The 25,188-nt window shown below is 38.2% G+C and overlaps 1 protein-coding gene across 1 annotated transcript in view; it reads right to left on the reverse strand.

Moving 5' to 3' along the window:
• The window catches only part of WDR72 (WD repeat domain 72), a 200,467-nt gene that overhangs the window by 126,780 nt on the left and 48,499 nt on the right, over positions 1-25,188 (reverse strand). The window contains exons 5-11 of the mRNA XM_063445698.1: positions 22,828-22,999; positions 20,669-20,745; positions 18,954-19,073; positions 11,920-12,065; positions 11,468-11,561; positions 3,727-3,868; positions 2,466-2,711 (exon numbers count right to left, since the gene is read on the reverse strand). Of these exons, the coding sequence (XP_063301768.1) occupies positions 2,466-2,711; positions 3,727-3,868; positions 11,468-11,561; positions 11,920-12,065; positions 18,954-19,073; positions 20,669-20,745; positions 22,828-22,999 (997 nt within the window). The remainder of the gene's footprint in view (positions 1-2,465; positions 2,712-3,726; positions 3,869-11,467; positions 11,562-11,919; positions 12,066-18,953; positions 19,074-20,668; positions 20,746-22,827; positions 23,000-25,188) is intronic.

Raw genomic sequence — 25,188 nt, forward strand, 5'->3', positions numbered from 1 at the left:
ATAAGGGAGCCAATTTAGGGAATTATCTACTAAATAGCTAAAATATCAAAATTAAAAAAGCCAGACAGTCACACACATAGTTGCAGGCAGACAGTTACACACACAATTACAGGCAGCATTACACAGTCACACACACTCAGTGCCATGCAGACAGTCACAGGCTGTGAGAAACTGACTCTGCTGGGTTTCGAACCCTGGTTTACATGCTGATAAACCTCTTCCTTAACAATACACCAGCCTGCCTTTTGCAAATGTACCTGAGATCTGGTAACCTTGACTCTACAGCATTGGTATCAGTGACAAGTCTCTTCAGCTGTGACTGGTCATGTGTCTGGTTCTTGGCCTATAAAAGCCACTTCCTGTCTCTGTACCTTTGCCAGATTATTGTGGTTCCTGTACTCTCTAATCAAGCTTGTTCCTGTTTCTCCTACCTGTTGCTGATTTTGGACCGTTTTGACTTTGCTGCTTCTCCTTCCCACTGACCTCGGCTTGCCTCACTACGATTATCATCTCTCTGTTCCAGTCTCCCATCTCTGCTTAAGACCAGAAGGCCGCTCAAGGCTCAGGGGCTCAACCACCTGGGTAACGAGTGGCTACCTCTGGCAGAAAACATTGCTGATCTGGCTACTGGACTCAAAAACTTTGTAACATCAATATCATTACACAGGCAGACAGTCACAGGCAGTCCCAGGTAGTCAGTCATAGGCAGACATTGACACACATACTGGAGCTTCAGTTTCCTGTACCTGGCCAGACTGACAGGAGGAGCTCACAGAGAGAGCACTCCCTGTCAGTCTGGCCGGGTACAGAAAACTGAAGCTCCATTAGGGGATCTGCTCCACTTGGCAATGCAACAATAGAGGTAGGAAGCACACCAGGAAGGGGAGTGTGACCACTAAAGGGGTGTGGGGTGCTCCAAGGGACAGGGAGGGAATGGGAGAGAAACAGCAAGAGACAGGGAAAAGAGGGGGGAGGGGAGAAGAACACTAAGGGACAGGGAAGGAAAGGGACCACTAATGGACCGGGAAGGGGAGATGGGCTGGTTAAGAGGCACATAGGTGAAGATGTTTTTTTTTTGGGGGGGGGAGGGGGAAGCGGAAAAATGCATCTTCACCTTTGTACCTAAAACTCCAAGCACCGGGCCCTGAGTTGGGGAAGAAGGGACTCCTTCCTGCTTCCCCTCAGTGTGCTGCAGTAAGAGCAGTGAGTGGAGGCTGCCTTTGGCTCCACCCCCAACTCTCCATGTAGTACTCCTGGTGTATTCCCAGCCCCTGCGTGTGTGAGCTGTGTCGGCTGCCCGGCGCCCCTGTTGCTATGGCACCCTGTGCAGCCACACACCTCACAGAACCCCAAGTTTGTCCAGCCCTGGTGGCACCCCCTACCTGGTGGCACCTTAGTATGCCACTGGTGGGTTTAAAAAGGTACATTTTACACGTGTGTTAGTATGTGTGTGTGTCAGTATATCTGTGTGTGTCAGTATGTCTGTGTGGGTCTGTCACTATATCTGTGTGTTAGTGTATCTGTGTGTGTGTGCGTGCTAGTCTGACTGTGTGTGTGTGTTAGCGTGTGTGTGTGTGTGTGGGTGTCAGTATGTGTGTGTGTGTGTGTGTCAGTATATCTGTGTGTGCGTCAGTATATCTGTGTGTGTGTCAACATGTTTGTGTGTGTCGGTCACTATATCTGTGTGTCTGTGTGTGTGTCAGTATGTCTGTGTGTGTCAGTATGTCTGTGTGTGTGTCACTCCTGCATTGAAATGTCAACACTACATACAAACACACCTCTGTGTTAAACACCAAAATTATATATGAACAAACTACTACATTCAAAAATCAACACTACATATAAAAGCACACTTGTATTTAAACTTCAACACAACATAAAAAAGCATTCACACAAACATACTCCATACAAACACATGCTTATATTCAAACACACAAACATGACTTAGTGCAAAATACAACCCGACAAACATGGAAAATTGGTAGATCCCCAGCTGTCAAAGCATTGTTGTAATTGCACAACAGATAGGGTTCTACCTTTTGTCCAACCTTGCATTTGGGGGGCCCAATAAAATTCTTGCACCAAGGCTCTTTCTACTTTAGTTCCGCCACTGCGTTGGCGTGGATGCCGTGATTGCATGCCAGGAAGTGGGGGGAGGAGGAGGCATGGGTGCCCAAACAATTGCTAGCCAGGGGTCCAATCATTATTAAAGATGCAGTTGACAACATAGCTACTGTATGCAAAACAACACACCACAGAAGGCCTGTATTTTGCAAAAAAAAAAAAAAAAAAAGACTCATCACTTGACATAACCAACACATACATTTGTCGAGCAAGCAATGATAATATTCTAGTTAGCCAAATGTAACTCAATATACAGCAAGTTACATTTTAATTTGTTTATGGTCTCCATTGCAAATTTTTGGCAGGCAGAAAGTTTGTTTAAAAAAAATTGTTAGCATTACCTTTCAGCAATGGGTGGTCTTTGAGTAGTCTTGTTCTGGCCGCATGCAAACCAATAGAGATGACAATGTTACCATCTTCACAGCCACACACCAGTTTATCAAGGTTAGGGATATAAAGCGATGCAGTGACAGCAGAGTAAGCTGTGCCATCATTTGGTATAGAAATGTGATCTATAATTCCTTCAGACATAGATTTATGCCCGTCAAACATTTCCTGAAGGGTAGTTGTTGTCTTTAAATCTATCTCTGGAAAAAAATTACCCCATGAGTTTTTTTTAAAGAAAGTTATTGTCACAAAGTATTTTATATATGTTTTTATCATTTAGATTAAAAAATATTATGGTTATTTTTCTTTTCAATGTAAAACTAATTTGAACATCAAGAATATTGTGTTTACATTGCACTGTTTAAAATGCTATGTCAATTTTAGGAGCCAACATTTATTTTTTCTATATTTTAATTTCAATAATTTTAATATAAACAACAACAAAAAAGTGAGCAAACACTGTAAGAATAAAGCAAAATGCCATTTGCACCATGCGCATTAATGGTTGTACACATAAAGGGCTAAATGGTATGTAGAAGAATGATAAAGAATTATAAAGTTCCATAGTAAAATGTTCTATAAATATATAAAATGGAATTAAGAAAATGATTTATTGCTATACAACTAGAATTACATAATTAATTCATTAAGAACATGTGGTATAAGAAATAATTAGTGAAAATGAAACCTATCTTGGTTTACTCATTATAAAGAAAGACAAACAAACAAACAAAGAAACTAACAAACAAACAACACTAAGATCCATCTGATGGAATCAATCTTAAAAATGTACAGCTAATTACTACATACACAAAGGATCTTACAAAACAGATTCAAGAGGCACAGCCCATGTCTTTTGATTTTTTTCTGATCTGTTAACATATATCACATTCAGTCAATAGAATTCATGGCATTGGATCTTTGAAAATTGTGATTGGAAAAATCATAACCAAGCATTAAACATTTTGAGCCGGATTTACTATAGTATTCTGCTCTAAAAAGTGATGAAAAAATGTAAAAGGGGTGAAGGGGGAGGGGGAGGGGGAGGGGAGGGGAGTCCCAATGGAATGAGCATGCTTAGTGTTTTCAAATAATCACATTAAATGTGTGTGTACTTTGCTTTGTCTGTTATGGCTCACTGTTCATAATAAGTTATATTTAATAATATATAGTAGAGTATAGTTACTCTATCTTTGGATTTACATGAAACATTACCTGCTGGGGAACCATCATCGTTTGTTACTGGAACATCAGGAATAAGCCAGAAGCTGATTCTTCCAGACAAATCTCCGGAATAAAGTATTTTATAAAATGGCTCCTTCCTTTCATTCATGAAGCCCTGGTAGCATGAAAAACTCTGTAAAATTATGGAAAAAAAAATCAGAAGGTGTTTCATGATAATTGTGCACAAAGCGTAAAAAAGTGACCAAAGAAGATTCTACTAATATATTCTTGCGTGTCTCACTTCCTTATTTAGTACACGGGTAAGATTATCTTGCAGGAGAATTTACCATATGATATACAATATAAATGAAGTTGTGGATTCCATATGTTTGTTAAGACTAGTTTAAGATGGTTGGTTAACTTTGAATGCAAATTATTTTCAGAATAAAAAGAAAAGAGATATTTTTCTTATCTGTCATAGATTGGCTGATACAAATGTCTGTTGGAGGTGTGTCACCACTCGAGAAGAGAGGGGTTTTAGCCCTTGAGCAAATAGAATAAAGAGAAGGTGGTGGTGAAACATCAAATAAAAATTAACTTTTATTTCTAAAATGTGAAAACGTTAGTACTGGGATTCTAAAAGCAATGAAACACAATAGGGGAGTGTATATTCAAACACAGAACACAAAACATAAATAATGTTCAACATAGAACATAAAGTTAAGAACCAAAATAAATTGGTACTTCTAACTAGGATATAGAGTATGTACGAGAGAGATTTATCATAACAACATTTCTCTATGACTCACCAGACACCGTTGAGGGAATCAGTGTATGTAGAGGCTGTTATCTGGTATTTGAATTTCTGTCAGAGCAAAAAAAAAAAAAGGGGTATGAAAAAGTGAAAATTATAATAAATAATAAATTCTAAGGTTTTGTAGGGAGTGGGGATCTCCTAATTTGGTAAACATGTATTTTGTCAGTTCTAGGCAAGCAGCGAGGGTGCAAGTGCCAGTTGGTCAATGTTATAGTCTGAAGTATTTCTAAACTATATGTCCTAGATATTTGGCAGCAGGCATGTGTTCCCTCTATGCTGTAAGCCCAGCGTGGCAAGCTAAAGTTACAAGTCGTTCAGTTGAAATGAACCCCCCCCCACCCCCCACAGCGCTATCACCTTGAATTAAGATAAAGGAGTACTCGTTTGCAAAAGAATACCTGAGAAATATCCTAGGGAAGTAAAATTAAATTAATCGCTATTGGACCAGAGGCTAAAGTATTTGAGTTTTATTAAAGGTTTAGTTAAGTCTAGGTAGCCTTCTGGACCAAGTGCCACGTCAGTCTGAACTGACATGTTTACCAAATTAAGAGATCCCCACTCCCTACAAAACCTTAGAATTTATTATTTATTATTATTTTCACTTTTTCAAACCCCTTTTTTTTGCTTTAACAGAAATTCAATCATCAGATAAAAGCCTCTACACTGATTCCATCAGCGGTGTCTGGTGAGTCATAGAGCATTTTGTCATGAGAAATTGCAACTTTTGATAAACACTACTAACAGTTGCAATCTCTCTCGGGCAGTCTATATCCTAGTTAGAAGTACCAATTTATTTTGTTTCTTAACTTTATGTTCTATGTTAAACATTATTTATGTTTTGTGTTCTGTGTTCGAGTATATACTCCCCGTTTCATCGCTTTTAGAATCCCAGTACTAAGGAGTTACAAACTTTTTTACATTTTAGAAATAAGTTATTTTTTTATTTGATGTTTCATTACAACCTTTTCTTAATTTTTTAGCAAGTTTTTTTCAAAAAGATTCCACTTTCTCCTTATGCATCGATTGTTTATCTTGAAAGTCCCATAAATATTTTTTTTTTTTTCTAAAGGCACTAAATAGTTTACAGTCACAGGGAAAGTAGAAATGGATCCCATGCAGGAAGGAATCCATTCAGTTTACGGAATCCATTTTGTTTATGAGCAATCTAGGTTGTTGCATGAGGAATTGCTTTCACACTTTTCGTGAATATACTGCATAGAAATACCATTTTGTGTGCAAAAGGGTACACTCGATTTTTTTGTGAGTTTTGTTACAGACTCTAAGTGCTCACTTTCAATATTGTTGGTAACGTTTACTGACCAGTAATATTCACTAAAGTAGCTGTTGCTAATCTTAGTTAGTAGTGACTGTTTCCCAACTGCAAAATAATATAGGAATAACTGGCAAGCATTACTCTTCAGGGCTTACATAGTAGGTTTTCACTTTTTCTATTTCCCTCCTCCCCAATATTGCTTCAACAGATTTTCAAAACACCATAAAACTTATCTGGAATCTTGCGTATCTTTTCACTTTTTAAAACATCTACACATTATGACAAGAGAGACTTGCCCATTTGACGGGCAATCAAAGTGCGAGAAGGCAATTTTTAAAGGAATTTTCTGCCTTGAATGCTTAGGTGCCACACTTGCTGTTTTTTATAGAAAGTATATGAAATGCAGACTTTTGATTTGACCATCAGGCGAAAGAATGACAATCTTTTGGCCTGTGATGGCCTTTGTTAAGTCTGAAAAATCGTAATGGTATTTGCCAGCCCACTGGTTGGGAGAACCTATTTTCATTTTTGATAAAAGGCTCATGGGCTGACTTCCAAGCACGCAACCTATAGCACATGTTTTTTGATGTAAGGGCAGAGATTTCATGATGGCAGGAGAACACATAGTAGAAGCGTTATTCATAGCAGCAAACCAATAAAACGTTTCCACAATCTGCAGCCACACTAATTAGTTCCAGTAGAAAAATAAATAACATGAACAGAGTTCATTATATTAATGAATACATTAATGATAACGCTGAGTGACTCTCTCTCCCCATTCTATGTAAAGTGGGTTGGAGATTTAAAAAAAGTGAAAATTCCGAGGTTAACAAAGAGCAAGTCCTGGCAAATGGCCCTTTCTCCTCCTCATACCCAATTGCAGGGGCTGGAGAGAACTAATAGACTAGTTCCTGCGAATGGCCCCTAGCTCTTCCATTTCCTAACAAAACCACTTTAGTTTGTCAAACCCTAGTTTTAAAGAGTGCAAATAAAAACTATGCACAAAAAAACGTAAAAACAATGATGGCAATAATTCACGCCCATCAGCACAATGGTTGGATCATTCACAATGAGCATTCAATATGTACAATTTCAGTTTTACAGACTGCAAATAAAAAACATGCACAGAAAAATAAATAGCAACAACAATGACAATAATGCGGACATACCAGAACAATGTCTGGAGCATTCATAATGAAGATATCTTTTATCAGGGTGGAACCAAAGCTTGAAGTCTAAAGAGCCTTCACACATCACTGTGATTTTAATTTTTTTGTGCACAGCGAACCAATCTCATTGCATTGCCAGAGAACTCTCACTGCCATAAGGCTTGCATTGTACATATAAATCTAGAGTATGTGAGTACATGTGCATTTTACGTTTTCAGACAAAACAATTATTTTGTAGTAATTAATGAAGTGACAATCACGTTATGTATATTCATATATTTTTCACTGTAATGTCCCATACAATATCCAATATGGTTTACTCATTGTGTGTTATGTCTCATGTACATCTTAGATTAAGTTTATGGGCAACAGCCTTGATTTAATAGTCTTTTTACATCTTTCAATGTTGAAAACCTTTTCAAATTATTTATCTACCGAATTAATTTAGATAAATAATTCGGAAAGGTTTTTCTAACAGTATTGAATCGTTTTGAAAGATTATTCAATTTAGGCCAATATTAGATTAAACAAATTGGTGGATAATGTCATTGAAGAGATTATTTGTATGGCTTCGCCTCAGTCAAACACTTAACATAATACATTTTTAACCCCTTAAGGACACATGACGTGTGTGACATGTCATGATTCCCTTTTATTCCAGAAGTTTGGTCCTTAAGGGGTTAATATAATGTAGTGTCATATATTCTACACACAGGAGGCTAGTAAGGTATCAAGAGCTAGTCAAATTATGTATTGTCACCTGCATGTCTGAAATATTTGTTCATTTATTCACCCCCTAACCGTAGATCAGTCTCATTCAGAATGTGTAAGGTTTATATGATGTCAAGCAGGTCAACAATTTGGTCATCATTTATATATGTTTTGTTTATCTTTGAATAAAGCATATTGTTACGAACTTTTCACCTGAATTGGAGCGGTTAAAATCTGCCTGCTGTGTGTTCATTATTCAAAGGTTGACTATGTCTATCATCTTTATGTGGTGTGCCAATGTAGTTCTTGTAGTTAATCAGTGTAGAGAATCATATTATTTGGAAAATTTCTATGTCCTCTGACTCTAAATCCCTTATAATAAATTTGATTTGTCTAAAAAACAAACGTTTTGTGTGGTTCAGGTTTTCGTCCATGTGCAATTTCAGTTTGAATGAATTTCGCTTAAACCATCATTAGGCAAAAACTATTTGGATGAACCAAAAAAGGGCAAAAACTGGCCAGTCAGTGTACTGAAAAATATAAATATCATGTATATATTTTACAGTACACTGATCGGCACATTTGCACACCATTTGTTTCACAGATCAAGTGGCAAATAGAGGAATAAGTGACCAATAGAGGACAATAAAGGGGAGCAGTAAAAATATATTTATACATTAATATATTTTATTTATTAAATATTATATATGAATACAGATTCATTTTTTTTACTGCTTCTCCTTTTTAACTTCTATTGGTGCATTGGCAGAACTACGAATCTCAAAACATATGAAATGGCTTGTCTTTTGGCCGTTTCAGAGTTAAGGAATTTGGATGAACCTCTCATCAACCAAAATTTCAAAGAATCGCAAATTTGAAACCGAATGCACAAGTCTTAAGTAACGGATACTAAAGTCTTAAAAGGAAACTCCAGACCCCTAAGGCACTTCAGTATGCTGAAGTACTTTGGGTTTTAATTGCATGTTCTGGTTGTCCAAATTGAAAGTGCTGATTTAAAGAGAAATGACCACTATTTTTAACTAATATTAGGAACACCAAAGAGAACGTCCTGATTCACTCCGCTTGGATGATCGTTTAAGTGAAAGTTAGTTTAGTACTTGCCATTGAGAAGAATTCTATTGGGCGATCACCACATTTGATGGGTTTTGTGGCCTTTGCCAAGCATGCGCCAATTTTATATGGAGACGAAGGGAGATTATTATCACTCAGTGCTAGGGTTGGCAAAGACGAGCAGCAGCAAGAGAAGACTTAAGAAAAAGGCAAGTTAGCTGTCTTTTTTATTCATGGGAAGTGGGACACCTGGCAAGTAAAGAGATGAAGGAACATTCCAAACATTAAAAACAAATCTTGTCTTTTAACGTTGGAGAGTTCACTTAAATAATGAATGGTAACAAATTCAACAATTAAGCATAGTAGAACGCAATCCTTTATATTGAAATCGAGCAACTCCGCATAGACCGTTTACTAAATGTACTCAAAAAGCCACATTTCTCAGTACTTTAAATTACTGAAACAAAAACAAAGGCAACCAGGGTAACATTTTCTAAAAGCTTGAGGCAAAAGTTTGGAAAAATAAACAAAGAAAAAGTGATATATCTGTTCTGTATATGGTTCACCAGGGCTCGGGATTTTATTTAGTTTCAATTAAATCTCAAACTGCTGGAACATCTTCTGCTAAAACAACTGAAATAAAATGTTATAATTTTTTTCTTCTTGTATTGCTACATGTCAGATGGTTCATAATTATTGTGAACTAAAGTACTGTAAACTGAAACCAATGTTTTAAATCTATCGTGTTTTATTGAGCCCTGTGTTAAGTTTTACAGTGTTCATTGGTGTGAACTTATGTGTAAAGGTGGTGATCCATAACCTGTCCTATTGTTTTTACACTAAAATCCCTTAAGCGTTGTTTTTACACATTTACACAAAATCAGTTTTTTCAGTGTGATCCAGGGTTAGAGTTAGCGTTAAAGCAGGCCTTCCCATGGAATTATTTTAGAGATACTTTATTTAGAAGTTAGGGACTACTGCACCTCAGTAGAACTGAATTCATAGGCTTGCACTCATCAAACAGTAAATGTAAGTTTTGTTGAAAAAAAGGTTGTTTTTTTAGTACATGGTATTCTATGGAACTTGAGCTCTTGTGCATGGCATGGCATCCTATCCCAAAAGATGCAGCCTTTCCAATATGGATGTAATTCCCAAAACACCGTCATTCAGCTTGGGGTGAGTGGGGGTTGTGTGAATGTTATTCTGTTATATTACTGATCATATTAATGAAGTGGACCTGTGACTTGGATTTATCATTTGGTGTCTCACATTTTTTACTTGTGCTTTATTCATTGAATATTTCACAGTTCTCATTTGTAAAATTATTGATCTATTATGGTTATTATTCCATGCCCATCTTCAATGTGAAATATAAAACCTATAACTGTGAGGTTTTTTTTTCTGGAACTCTACTCATACACAGCAAAAACAATGAAAATAAGCATGATAGAATTTAAGAGTCGGAATAAGCGATTTGAGAGCTTTATTGCCAAGTTCATCTTGGAAACGTTCTTCAGATAATAAAATAATCTATGTGCATGGTGTCTGTGTGTGTCCTTTTATTGTTTGCGTATGACATTTTAATGGTGCTGCAAGGTAGAGGCTACAGGCTTTCGTGCAGGAGCTTTGTCAACCAACAACTGTATGAGTTACAATTAGGGGTGTCAACAAAGGGGAGCTGGGTGGGGGCATAAACACTGAATTTGGGGCCATATAGTACCAGATCTTTTTTTCTGCGTCCTGCTCACCCTGCCCACTGATAGTCTCGTTGTTGAGTCCAGCAGTCAGCTGGGAGCAGAAGCAGCAGTGTGATAAAGAGACACGTGGAATATGATAGCATGCCATATTCCCTATGTGTGTCTCTTACACTGCTCTTCTTCTGCTCATCACTAAGGTGTCTGTTAGTAACTATGTGTGCCAAGAGGCGTTTTAATCGGCAGAATTGGGAAAGAGTTGAGGTTTTGGAGGGGCTAGAGGTGTGGCTTTGGATAGAGGTCATCAAACTATTTTTGGTCTTAAGTCCTGGATGTTTTTGAACTGAGCAACACCCCTGGTGAAGATGCAGCACTTTGGTGCTTGAGCTGGTCATCTGAGATCATATTAATCATTAAAGAAGGTGGGATGAAGTGATATGAGCATTGGTTTGGTCTCAGAAAATTTATTAGTTTGCATTTTGCCTCCACCAGATCGAAATATCCAGTGCTTCCCTGATTATATCCCTTTCCTAAATATATCTACTCTTCCTTCAATGCAAAAAAAGCAGTTAAGTTGTTTTTGAATAAGTAAGAGGGGTTGTCACAAGAAGGGGGCATAATTAAGACTTCCGTTAACTAAAATGTAAAGCACACATTAAATATTATCACATGATTTTTCTAGGTGGAATGACCTGTTATACTTAGTATTGAGGACTCCTTTTAAGAGGTCTATAACATATATGTTTCAGTTCAATAATAAATATATTTCAACACTGTCTGAATCATTTTTATTTAAAAACAATTTTTTTTAATGAACTTTAATACATCCAGGACATACTTGAAAATGAGAGAAATCCTTCCCGGTAAAATATTTTATAATTAAATAAATTGGAGCATGGTTTGTGCTACTTTTGGTGACTATTTTATTTTCCTATTTATTTAATCTCAAAAAAAGGAAGAAAAACAAAACACACTATAACATTTCTATAATGATATAATTCTGATTTAGATATATGGTTACTAAAATACATTGTAATCATTTTTTAAGACGTGTTACCTCTTCCTTCACTGTGGTGGAGCAGAGTAACTGGGCTGTGATTATTTCTTTCAGTAATCCCCCCTCAGTCGGACATATACTTTTCGAAAGCCCACTGTGCAAAGGAAACAATATAAAGCTTGAAAATGACATCAAACAAAACATCACTGTCAGGTTTAAAATTCTTAGCACCGCAGAAAACTTGTTGAGATGGTAACTAATTACTTTTGTGTTCCAGGAAATCACAGCACCATCTGCCAAATCAAGTTCTACATTGTTAATTCTAATTCTTCATCTCCTGCTGCTTCACATAAAGACCAGACAGGGCCAAACTCAAGCCAAATGTTCTAATGTCAGAAGTTCTTTGTTATGGGTTTTGATCAAGTGTGACAAGTAGGGATTTGGTACAATACAATTACTAACAGCTTACTTTGTACCTGAACTTATCATATGCCATCCCCATTATAGCCCACCTGTTCAGCAGCTGGTGGATGTAACTGTGACCATCTTCTGTCCAAATGATAAGTCTGTTAGCAGCTAGGAACTCTCCTCCGGCAAAGGACTGGCCACTCTTGCAAATGTCAGAGCATAGCAAGGAGAAATCACAGTAGTCATAGACCTAGGTAATAGTAATAAAAAAAAAAGATAATTTAATTTCAAAGAAAATGTGTAAAAATATCCACAATGTAGTGCACCGTATGTGTATGCTATAAAGGTTCAGAGATACATAGGTATAGCATTCATACTGTGCAAGGGATTGTTTGCTAAAACCAGAGCATGCACTTTACTCTAGCATATCACAGGTCAGAAGTCAAATAGTAGGCATGCTGAAGTGGTGATGGTGCCAGGATTGTCTGTTTAACTCTATGTACCTTTGAAATTTGCAGTATATGTACGTATATTGAAGGAGCATATATCTTGTTCACGTTTTGGTCACACCAATCTCCACTGCTTTCATGTTCAGGTGGTCATCATGTCTTGTTTGTGTAACACTTTGACTTCCTGGAACAGTCAGCCTTTACATCCAAAGCACCAAAACACCTTTAGCTTAATGAAGCAATTTTGATGTTTAGATCATGCCCCTGCTCATTTCTCAATTCTATGAAATTTCGGAGTTAAACCACTTTGTTTATGCAGCCCTTGCCACACCTCCCCTGGCTGTGACTCACTTAGCCTCCATGAATAAAAATTACATTTTTGCTTCACAGTGTTTTTACCTTATTTTCTTTTAATTCAACTTAAATCATACACAGGATGCTGCTGTATGCTTGATAAGGTAAATAACAGAGCAGGAGAAACATTCTAAATTAAAAACATTCTGCAGTAAGGGAAGTAAAAAATGTGAACTTTTTCAGGAATATTTAAGTAGATTATATGAGTCCCATTTGGAAGGTGTGGCTAGAGTGGCATAAACAAAATGACAAACTAAAAATATGGTTAAATGATCCAGTTGTTCTTTATCAGGTTAATACCGGACTCCTCGGGGCAGTGGGCAGCCATATTTTCCCATCAGAAAGGACCTGTATCTAAGTATTTGAAAGGTCCCAGAAAATTGTATTCAGTAGTTTTTATTTTTATATACACTGTATTTCTATTCATGAAGCAAAAAGCATCATGATAATCTAGGCCTGTTATCCCTTTTCTTGACATATTGTGTGGAAAAGAGTCCCTCATGGTTTTCATTTATATAGTCTAAGGATGACTTGGCCCTATCCAAGTTTCCATTGAGATACATGGACTTTGACGATTAGAGTGTGGCAGTACAGGAAGCTGCTGTTTTTTTTCAGGAGAAAAAAATTAATTGCGGGTGATTTCCATCTAACCTTCCCCAGTGATCCTGTGCAGTTCCTAGAGCTGCTGGGGATTAAACATTTCATTCCGGTCCTGGTGTATCTGAGCAGAGCCTGCTTTGATATAGGCAGGAGTGAGACCACTCTCCTGTGCTGAAAACTGTTGCAGAGGCAGCAGGATGCGGAAACATCTAAGAAGGAGAAAAAAGTGCACTCTCGCAGCCGAACATGTGTACTTATATGTGATGTATAGATTGTGTATGTGTTATCATAACCACCATCAGACAAGCTTTTATATTTTTTATAAACACTGATGATAAAAATGTACAATGCCCTTATCATATCTCAACAATTTCTGGTTTAGTGAATTATCCTCTCTAATTGCAGTAGAATCTCAGTATGTTTAACATTGAGAGTCCAAAACATTCATCTATTGGAAAAGCAATAAACGTTTGGCTTGCCAAGATTCAGTCACTATTAGCAGACTAGTGGACTAAGCTTGATATGTAGAAATGATCTGACTAAGGCCCCTGTTAAGGAACTCTGGACCAGAGTAAAGTTTATCTAGGCCAGTGAAATAGCTCAGCGGGCTAATGCATCAGCAGAATCTGTTCTAATCCTTGGGTACAGGTTCAAATCCCAGCAGGGTTGACTCAGCCCTTCATCCTTCCGAGGTAGATAAAATGAGTGCCATTAAATTGGGTGATAGTAGCAATGTTGGACTAAGGTAACATCCCCAGTATGTACAAACCAGAGTAATCTGAATGTACCTTTACTGGTTAAATACTTTGTTATTATTATCTGTGCCTGTTCCTCCCTTACATGGTTCAGCTGCTTCTGCATCAGAGTGCAGTGAATCCCCATATACTAGTTGAGACTTAGTGAGGGTAAAACAAGACACATAGAGTTATTAATAGAATAATTAATATAATATTAATAGAATAAAGATTCCCTTCCCGGCTCCACTATTTCTGGCCTGATTAAAGTTAAAGGAGCACTATAGTGCCCCCCTCCCGCCAGGCTATAGGGAGGGACTCTCCTCCTCCTCAGCTGAATGCGCATGCGCGGCACGAGACGCGCGCGCATTCAGCCAGTCTCATAGGAAAGCATTCACAATGCTTTCCTATAGACGCTGGCGTCTCCTCACTGTGAAAATCAATGAGTCAGCCACTAGAGGCTGGATTAACCCATTTATAAACATAGCAGTTTCTCTGAAACTGCTATGTTTATAGAAAAAAAGGTTAAACCTAGCAGGACCTGGCACCCAGACCACTTCATTAAGCTGAAGTGGTCTGGGTGCCTATAGTTGTCCTTTAAGATGAACAGCTCTGGAGTGCCACAAAAAACCTTGCACAACACAGAACCCCCACAACCCATACATCCCTAGATAGCTCATCCTATCAGCTACCCACTGTCTGAAGAGCAATCTCATTCATCATATTGTGTCTAATTGTGAAGTTCTGCATTTAATCCTGGACACTCGAGTAGGCTGCGTCTGCTAGGGTAGAGGCAATATCTAATGTGAGAATAGTTCTTTTGAGTACTTTTAGGGTATTCTTTGCCATGTTCCATAGTCTGTGGGAAGGAGGCTGGCATCCAAGTCCCTCCACCAGTCCACCAGGAGGAATCCATTACTTTTCTTTCACTCCTGGGGTACAATGAGCTGAGGTGATAAAGGTGCTACTGTGCCAACAGCATACCCAAAAATGAGTGGCTATCCTCAAGGGTTCCAGGAGCCACACACTGTTGTAAAGGAGAGGATCCATGTGCAACACTCAGTTTGTCCATCTGCCACTGGGGAGAGAGACCAACAATTTTCTCTCCCTCGCTCTGCCACTCAGGAGAGAGGTAGTCTACCTCCTCTCCCTTGAACTCCTTCTGCCATTGTGGAGAGAGGTCAGCAACCTTCTCTTCCTAGAACTCAATGTGCCACTGGGGAGAAAGGTCAACTACCTCCTCTCCCTGGAACTCCACTGCCACTGGGGAGAAATGCCAACAATCTTTTCTCCCTGGCTCTGCCACTGAGGAAAGAGGTTGTCTACCGCCTCTCTTGAACTCCTTCTGCCAATGGGGAGAGAGGCCAGCAACCTTTTCTCCCTGGAACTCAATGTACCACTGGGGAGCAAGGTCGACTACCTCCTCTCCCTGGAACTCCATCTGCCTCTGGGGAGAGAGAATTTCTACCTCCTCTCCCTGGCACTTCATCTGCTGCTAGGGAGAGAAGTTATCTACCTCCTCTTTCTTTAACTTCATCTGCCACTTGGGAGAGATGCTACCTGAATTCTCTCTTTGGCTCTATCTTTCCTGCTGGGTAGAGAGGCTGACAACCTGGTTCTGGCTCTGGTACTGGGGAGAGAGGTCAGTTCCCTCCTCTCCTTTGAACTCCTCCTCTCCTTTGAACTCCTCCTCTCCTTTGAACTCCATTCACAATGCTTTCCTATAGACGCTGGCGTCTCCTCACTGTGAAAATCAATGAGACAGCCACTAGAGGCTGGATTAACCCATTTATAAACATAGCAGTTTCTCTGAAACTGCTATGTTTATAGAAAAAAAGGTTAAACCTAGCGGGACCTGGCACCCAGACCACTTCATTAAGCTGAAGTGGTCTGGGTGCCTATAGTTGTCCTTTAAGATGAACAGCTCTGGAGTGCCACAAAAAAACCTTGCACAACACAGAACCCCCACAACCCATACATCCCTAGATAGCTCATCCTATCAGCTACCCACTGTCTGAAGAGCAATCTCATTCATCATATTGTGTCTAATTGTGAAGTTCTGCATTTAATCCTGGACACTCGAGTAGGCTGCGTCTGCTAGGGTAGAGGCAATATCTAATGTGAGAATAGTTCTTTTGAGTACTTTTAGGGTGTTCTTTGCCATGTTCCATAGTCTGTGGGAAGGAGGCTGGCATCCAAGTCCCTCCCCCAGTCCCAGGAATGGAGGAATCCATTACTTTTCTTTCACTCCTGGGGTACAATGAGCTGAGGTGATAAAGGTGCTACTGTGCCAACAGCATACCCAAAAATGAGTGGCTATCCTCAAGGGTTCCAGGAGCCACACACTGTTGTAAAGGAGAGGATCCATGTGCAACACTCAGTTTGTCCATCTGCCACTGGGGAGAGAGACCAACAATTTTCTCTCCCTCGCTCTGCCACTCAGGAGAGAGGTAGTCTACCTCCTCTCCCTTGAACTCCTTCTGCCATTGTGGAGAGAGGTCAGCAACCTTCTCTTCCTAGAACTCAATGTGCCACTGGGGAGAAAGGTCAACTACCTCCTCTCCCTGGAACTCCACTGCCACTGGGGAGAAATGCCAACAATCTTTTCTCCCTGGCTCTGCCACTGAGGAAAGAGGTTGTCTACCGCCTCTCTTGAACTCCTTCTGCCAATGGGGAGAGAGGCCAGCAACCTTTTCTCCCTGGAACTCAATGTACCACTGGGGAGCAAGGTCGACTACCTCCTCTCCCTGGAACTCCATCTGCCTCTGGGGAGAGAGAATTTCTACCTCCTCTCCCTGGCACTTCATCTGCTGCTAGGGAGAGAAGTTATCTACCTCCTCTTTCTTTAACTTCATCTGCCACTTGGGAGAGATGCTACCTGAATTCTCTCTTTGGCTCTATCTTTCCTGCTGGGTAGAGAGGCTGACAACCTGGTTCTGGCTCTGGTACTGGGGAGAGAGGTCAGTTCCCTCCTCTCCTTTGAACTCCATTTGCTGCTGGAGAAAGATGCTCCTCTCCCAGAACCTCTCTTTCCCATTTGGGAGAAAGGACAACTACCTTCTCTCCTTGGAGCTCAATTTGCCAAATGCACCTTCTCACTGAACCTTGCTCTGTCGTTGAGGAGAGAGGACATCTACCTTCATTCCAGGCTCTGGAGTGTAAGGCTCTATATTGTTCCTCCAGGAATATTGCATCCTGAATCCAGGAATCCAGCCATTCAGTATACTGCTGGGTAGAATGAGGTCCTAGGATATAGAGACTCCATAGATCTCTCTCCTGGCTATGCCTTTGCATGTAAGACACTAATCATCTGGACCATAATAGAGTCTCCCTGTCTCTGTTCCTCCCTTCGCTTATTCAGCTGCTTCAGCATCAGTGTACAGTGATTATAGCATTGAATATAGCTCTTATGCCAGCCATACACTTGTTGAGACATAGTGAGGATAAAACAAGCATTGATTTATTAACACATCACACATATTTATACAGGGTTGAATGTATATTGAACCTGCAGGGGGTGATTAGAAGAACAAAAAAAGTTCCTTCCCCGGCTCCAGTCTGTATGGGCTTGTTAGAGTTAAGATGATCAGGTCTGGAGCAAATTTAATCTCCCACCTGCTGAGTCCTCTCCATACAGGGAATGCTAAGAAATCATATCCCCAAAATCTCATTCCCCAACACACAACCCCACAATACCATATATCCCTGGGTGGCTCATCCCATCAGTCCCTACCATAGTGATACAACAAGCAGGTGGCTGCATCTTGGGCACTTGGTAGGCTCCATCTGCTAGGTTGAGTCCTTTTAGGGGGATCTGTGCCATGATCCACAGTCTCTGGGAAAGAGGCTAGCATTGAAGCACATCCAGGAGTCCATAAAATTGAGACTTTCATTACAGCTCTGATTTAATATGTTTAGATACGCTTTTCAAATTATTTAATATTTTTGGATAAACTTTTTATATTATGTACTATTTTGAAATATTTTATTATTGTCTGTTTTTATATTTTTCACATATTCATATATTTTGATATATTTGGTATATGTTTGATATTTTAATATTTTGAAAAGTTTATCCAAAAATAACCAAAAAAAAAAAAAATACTGTTCTTATGCTTGTTTGTTGTCCTCCTGTAAAGATCTATAGCTTGTAATATGTCAAAAGCAATCAAAGTCCATCATTGTGTAACGGTTAACAAGTTTGATTTATCAGCTATCCTTGAAACATAAAAATTCTGTTAAACTGGTATCTGGAAGAGGTACAGTGTTACTGACATTAAACATTATTGACTAAACTTAAAAGTAAAAGAGTCTACACCCATTCTAGATGTAACTTGGTTCTATACACTCCTGAAAAATAAAGTATTTACCCCTTCAGTTCCAACAATATGTCATACGAAATATTAAAAGGGGTTAACCTTTCTGTAAAAGAAAACTAAATTGCAGACTACACCACCACGGTTTATTTATTACCTGTTAAATAATTTTTTTTTTTTTACTTTGTAAAAATATATCAACGGTTAAGTGAAAAGAGAGATCGTCTCACACTTTAGAAGGCTCTGCTCGCATGTGTGAAGTAGGTTATCTTGTAGCATCGGAATAGTGGCTTCAATCACAGAGTATTTTACAGGCTCGCTCGTTCTGTTATGTATTTATTCTGTTTATTCCATCTTGAAATGCTCTACATAGCCTAAGTAGGAGGCTATCAGAAACCAGTTAAATAACCATGTACTCTAATAATGGAAAAGTGATTTTGCTGAGAGCTTTCGTTGTACAATGACATGAAGGAGCAAGAATAAGGTATTTCTTATCTCAGCCGTGTAATTTCAGTTTTTCAGAATATCTGAAGTGACACTTTAGCAGTGCAACATCTCCATATGGTGAGAAAAATTATGGATATCAATATAACATCAGCAAAGTACAGTTATTTTAGAAGCAGTGTTTGTCCATGTTATCGTTGAGAAAGCTTGTAACAGTTTAACAAGCAAATAAATACTGCACCTTCCAAGCAATTGGAGAAATCACCAGCAGCAAGCGTTCAGTAAATGTGCAGAACCGCACAGCACAGCAGTTTGTAAGGTCCAGAAATTGGGATTCTGTTTCCAAGACATTTTGTTTTTCCTGCACATAAAACATGAACAAAAAAATACAACTGTAAATTTAGATTTTTTTTTTTAGTAGGCTCCAAAATTATGTTTCAAAATTATTGTTTTCCCTAACGTCACTTAATTAGATGTGGTTGCAATATAAATAACGTACACTTCAAGTATAACAAAAAGGTGGATTTCTAGATGGATTTAGCCTTCCATGTTCTGGGGTTGATACAATGAGTACCATGAAATTGGCTAATTACAAATATGTCCCAGGAAGTAATATTATCAACTACGGAGCCAAACCTGGGTGGGTGCAAACCGCCCAGCTGCTCTGTAGACAGGTGGGCAGTGAGATGCTAGGCTCCGCCACCCTCATGTTAGGTTCTGCTCCTCTCTTCATGCTCCGCCCCTCCGCAATACACAACAGGCAGCAGAGCTAAAAGGCAAAAGTTAGACAACATGTCAAGTCAGCTTGTCAGCTTGTAACTTTTGCCTCTAGCTCTACATTGCGCTGCCTGTCGACAATCACAAAGGGGTGAAGTCTAATGAGAGGGGCAGGACCTAACATGAGGCGCATGGAACCTAGCATCACACTGCCCGGTTAGCTACACAGCACCTGGGTGGTCTGCACCCACCCAGGATCAACTACTTTCTAAAACTATCAGGCCTCATTCCACAAACCAGCTTACAGAAACTGAGTTACTTCATTTACACCTTCTCCTTCAACTTTCAGATACTGATTGAAGCTTGGAAGATGCTCTACCTAATTTAATCAACCTCTGTTACCATATTGTTTTTTTTTACTATAACAATATCGCCATTTATAACTATCACTATTTATAATTTTCTGTTCAGTATTTCATTGTTATTTTTCATGAATGTATTTTATCAATACTTCCCGTACATATAGTCATTAATATTTTGGCTGACAGAATTTGGTTTGCAAATGTTTCAATTGTGTACAACAAATGTTTGCCCTACCCCTATCTCCTCTCACCACTTCCTTTCCCCTCCTATTCATACATTCCTTCAAATAACTGTTTCTATCTCCATTCCTTATTCCACAAACCAGCTTACATAAACAAAGCCACTTGATTTCCACTGACCGAGAGATGCTGAATGTAAGTATTTCTTCTGCAAATCAGGTTAATTCGATCAAACCAAACTCTCTTGCCATACATTTTCAGGCCAAACTTTGGCTAATTTAGCTATGAACATTGGCTGGGACCTAGAGGTTGCCAGGTGCCTCTCCACGCTTCTCTACAGCTTCCAGGAGCTTAGAAAAATTTACCTACATTGCAAGGCTTAGCTCTGGCAGAGGACATCCGACTTTCATTAAGGCTGCAAGATGGCTAGAAACAACATACGGTGGACCCCAGGAAAGAAATCAAACCATTCTAGCTACTGGTATCATAACAACAACAGCATACTGTTGTGGTTAGGGTGCTTCCAGTGTTCCCTTAAGATAATTTTTCGATGTGGTTTAAAAAAGTACAGCTGAACTTCTGCACGCTCGTAAGTCATCAAAGAGTTCTTTCTGACATACCTTTTACTATGCAGCACTTGCAAGAACGGTAATTTTAATTGAGATGCTTTTACTCTAAAAACATCACTTTGACTGACCTGTATGCTGTTTACTGATGATGACAAGTCCCATACTTTCAGGTCACCGACAGAAGACATTGCAACCAGCGAATCTTCTACAAAAGGCAAAAAAATCAGAGTGTTATTAGATTTGTAGAACATCTGACTTGAGCAAATCTTCTCAACCGAATGCATCTGGCATGCACCCAAGTACTTCTTATTAGTAGTATTAATAGCATCTGAAGTGAAGTTTATAAACTCCTTCATTGATTGTGCTTCAATTATTATCAAGCAAAATGTCCCCCCTTGTGTTTTGCATTCACAATTACGTTGAGTTGTGCATTTCTGATGCAGTGATACAGTAACAAGTCATCTACGCTCAATCAGCACATATTAATTAGCATCTTCTCATGCTCCTCTATGTGCAAACACATTATCTGATAAACAGTTTACAAATCCTACATGGAAGTCTCATACCTAATACAAATATACTAAATCTAAAATCTCCAAAATTTGTTATACATTAGTTGAGAAAATATATGATGGGAACAATAAAAGGGCTGTACGCAAATATGTATAATTTATATTTAAAACCTATTTGCAACACAACATAGGCAGCTCCACCACAATTCTGGTGCATTGTGTAGATAAAGAAATACACTGGAAAAAGACCAAAATACGTATCAAAATTATCAGCCAGAATCACAGAGGTAGAATGCTTTTGCAATGTAGGTGTTGATGAAATGTGCTGTTTGACGCAAAATACAGCCAACAACTTGTTTATGATGTTTTATGTCTCTTTCTTGCCCTCTGTTGTTTGTACAGGGCAAAAATTTTGTTTTAATGACTTTCTGCTGATGTGTAATGGTTTATAATATGTTTTGGAAATAAAACTACATTTTGCTCAAACTCATGAGCAACCCTGAGCTGCAGGACAATGGTATACATATTGTTGGGGGTCTGATTCGGGGAATCCATTGGACTGGATACAAACCACAGCAAGTCTGTGATGAGTTTATTGTATTTGGAGTTAGCAACTGCACACTTTGGTAGTGGAATATTGCAATGTACTGTATTGGTTTATTTAGTAAACTCTAAATTGTACTGAATTGAAAAGGGAATTTTTTTCCAAATGTAAGCAAAAATAGTTGATTTGGGAAAAAATATTTCAACTCGTCTATAATCACAGCTTCTTTATTTTAGCCAGAATTTTGCAATACGGTTTTCGGTTTGCTACAAACCAGTGTTTGGAATACACAACTAAAATGAGAATCATATTGTTATGGTAGGAATGGCTGCATATCTATTTAACAGGTTAAACCTTCTAAGAATTATTTTTGAAACCACACACCACTATAAAATAGATAAACCTCCAAAATGCAGGTTTCAGTAGAACACCTCGCTACAGTTTGCTAATCTCACTGAACAGTTAAGGATTTTAACAATCCTGGATCCTTAGATTGATAGAATGAAATGGCAGAAAAGATTTCAACTTATTTTTCCAACTCATTTTAATGAGTACTTGTCACAGTGATAACCAGTCTGTAAAAATACATAATTACGTAGTGAAACTAATTATTTTATTCAATATATTTACATATGAAAGTACAGACTGTTTTACACAGCACGTTAAACAAGCCAAATGAAACCATTTTAGACATTGCAGGGTGCTCTGTGAAGTCCATAGAAGCTGCTTGTTTACTGGTCACAGTGTGTGACATGTTTGGACACAGACTGGCAGACTAAAATCGCTCATCATGAAGACCCTGCAATCTGCCTCTACGAGAAATTGACAGCAGTGTCTGAGCCTATTAGACACTTTCCAAAAACGAAAAACGCTTAAGATTTTTGACATTTGAGAAGACAAATATCAAGTATCAGCTGACCATATATCGGTTTTTAAAAATATATATTTATGAGAATATTTATGGTGTGATTAATATGGAATAAGCCCAAAGAGGTAATTTTTTTAAGTCGTGTGAATGTGCTGAAAGTGATAACTATTACATTCCACTCATTCAAACTGGAATTTCTGCTGTGAGTAATCTGAACGGAACCAAAGTCTCAATTTCCTCAGCTTTAGATTCCAAGAACTCTTGGGTCAGTGCTGTGTGGAAACGAGTCCAAGACTATGTCTTGGGTCAATCACGAAGGAAATTTATGATCTCCGTGGTGTTATTGCTTTGTCTGTTCTGTACCTTGAATCCTGGTAGAGTGAACAATGCACATGCAGCTAATCCACTCCGATGATTGAGATTTCAAAATATGAAGAACTTGTAAGGACTTTGCATCAACAATGAGGACATCTGTATAATGACCACAGCAGAGAAGCCAGCCTTCCCCTGACATTCGGAAAGAGCAATGATAGTACTGACAGAGAATGTCAAAAAGAGAAAAAAAAACTGAATTAATTATAGAATGACATTATTCAGGAAACGCTATTGCAACACCATGTGAAATATCCTAAAATGAATACTCATATTATTATTTACAATATATACAATAAAGTACAGTATTTGTGACTAGTTGCAACTTGATTGCCAGCGAATGCAGTTTATTAAAGGGAAATGGTCATTTTCCAGGATTTTTTTATAGCATGCTAACTTATCTATATATTTAATAAATATATATTTGTGGGATGGGCACTGTCAATGGTGTTATACATTTTGTCTTTAGAACCTTGCAGTCAGCACAGAGAAAGCATACAGAGAAGAAGAGAAATTAAACAATGGGGATATTTATCAAAATTTGCAGTTTTAAAAAGTGGTGCAAAAATATAAAAGAGGAGGAGTCACATATGGAATGTTCCTGCTGGTCCTACTGGTTTCCATGGTGATTGCCTCATTTTTAGTACTTTCGACCACTTTTTAAAACAGAACAATTTAATAAATGTTCTCTATTGTTTCTATTTTCCTCCTCATTTGCAGGGTTTGCCCTGGGTTTTCCTTGTCTGGACCACAAAATGATATCTATATTTTGTATCAGCGCTCGTTATAAAACCAGAATAATTTTCAAAAGTGCAAATGCTTAACACACGTGTGTATAAATAATAAGCTGCTAATCCACTCAGTGCAACCTTCGGTAACACACCCCAAACACAAAAGGTATATATAGTAGAGCGCTTATTTAAAGTGATCTATTGCATGTGGAAGAAATTCCACCTAATACCTTATTATTATACTGTTAGAATTTTCCAATCTCCCAGTTTCCTTAGAGATAATAAAAACCTGATAGTGTAAAACCTTTTATATTATTAATTGTATATAAATAATCACAAAGGAGCACTCACACGTTCAAGAGCTAATGTACCTAGCTCTGATTTGATTTGCTGTAGGGTCCATGCAGGCGACCCTTTCCCTTCTTGATATCGTCACAGGTAATCCTACGAGGTAACTCAGAGGGATATGCACATAGAGTAGTATTATAATACAATGTTTGTATATAAAATATAAAAACAGGGTACTCACAAGTGGGGAGCCTCTACATAGGGCTCACTTACTGCATATTATGTATAATACCATCTGATGAAGCCATGGGCGAAATACGTTCTGGACTAAATCATTATATATATATATATATATATATATATAAAAGAAAAGAGAAAAAATGCTCTTGCACTCACGCTTTAAATGTCCCTTGTGTGCCGGGTGCTAAGCCAAGGCTTTAAATATCCAAGAAATCCAAAGAGGTAGCAGCACTTACGGTCCAGATAAAAATCCAAATTTTATTAAAGCATATTTAAAATGATCGACGTTTCAGTCTCGAGAGAACTGTTGATCTTGAGGAAAGTCCCGTGTAGTGGACTAAAACGTCGATCATTTTAAATATGCTTTAATAAAATTTGGATTTTTTATCTGGACCGTGAGTGCTGCTACCTCTTTGGATTTCTTATATATATATATATATATATATTATTTCATATTTATTTTTACTATTTGATGTTTAAATAAGTCTTTTTGCACTTTGTGATTAAACCATATACTACGGTTTCTGATTCATACAAAGAATGTGGTGTGACCCTTAGTCACATAATATGCAGTAAGTGAGCCCTATCTAGAGGCTCCCACTTGTGAGTACCCTGTTTTTTTATATTTTATATACAAACATTGTACTACAATACTACTCTATGTGCATATCCATCTGAGTTACCTCATATATAAAAGGTTTTACACTATCGAGTTTGTATTTCACTCACCCTAAGGAAACTGGGAGATTGGAAAATTCTTACAGTATAATAATAAGGTATTAAGTGGATTTTTTCCATATGCAATAGATCACTTTAAATAAGCACTCCACTATATAAATATTTTGTGTTTGGAAAATTATATGATTTACCAAAATTTTAATATAAGTTTAAAAGAAAACAGAGGAACATGGAACAATGTTAAAATGCCCCAAAATGCCCCCATTAGATTGAGCATATGATTTTATCTATACATTGTGCTAGCAGTTTTGCTAGCAAATGTATAAATTAGGAGAAAAAACTTTTTTAAAATAGTTTTTTTTTTTCACTTAGCTGCCAGCCAATACCTCTGAGTGGCGAGGCATTGACTAACAAG

The sequence above is a fragment of the Pelobates fuscus genome, chromosome 3, assembly GCF_036172605.1.
Source record: "Pelobates fuscus isolate aPelFus1 chromosome 3, aPelFus1.pri, whole genome shotgun sequence".
In the NCBI taxonomy this organism is placed as follows: Eukaryota; Metazoa; Chordata; class Amphibia; order Anura; family Pelobatidae; genus Pelobates; species Pelobates fuscus.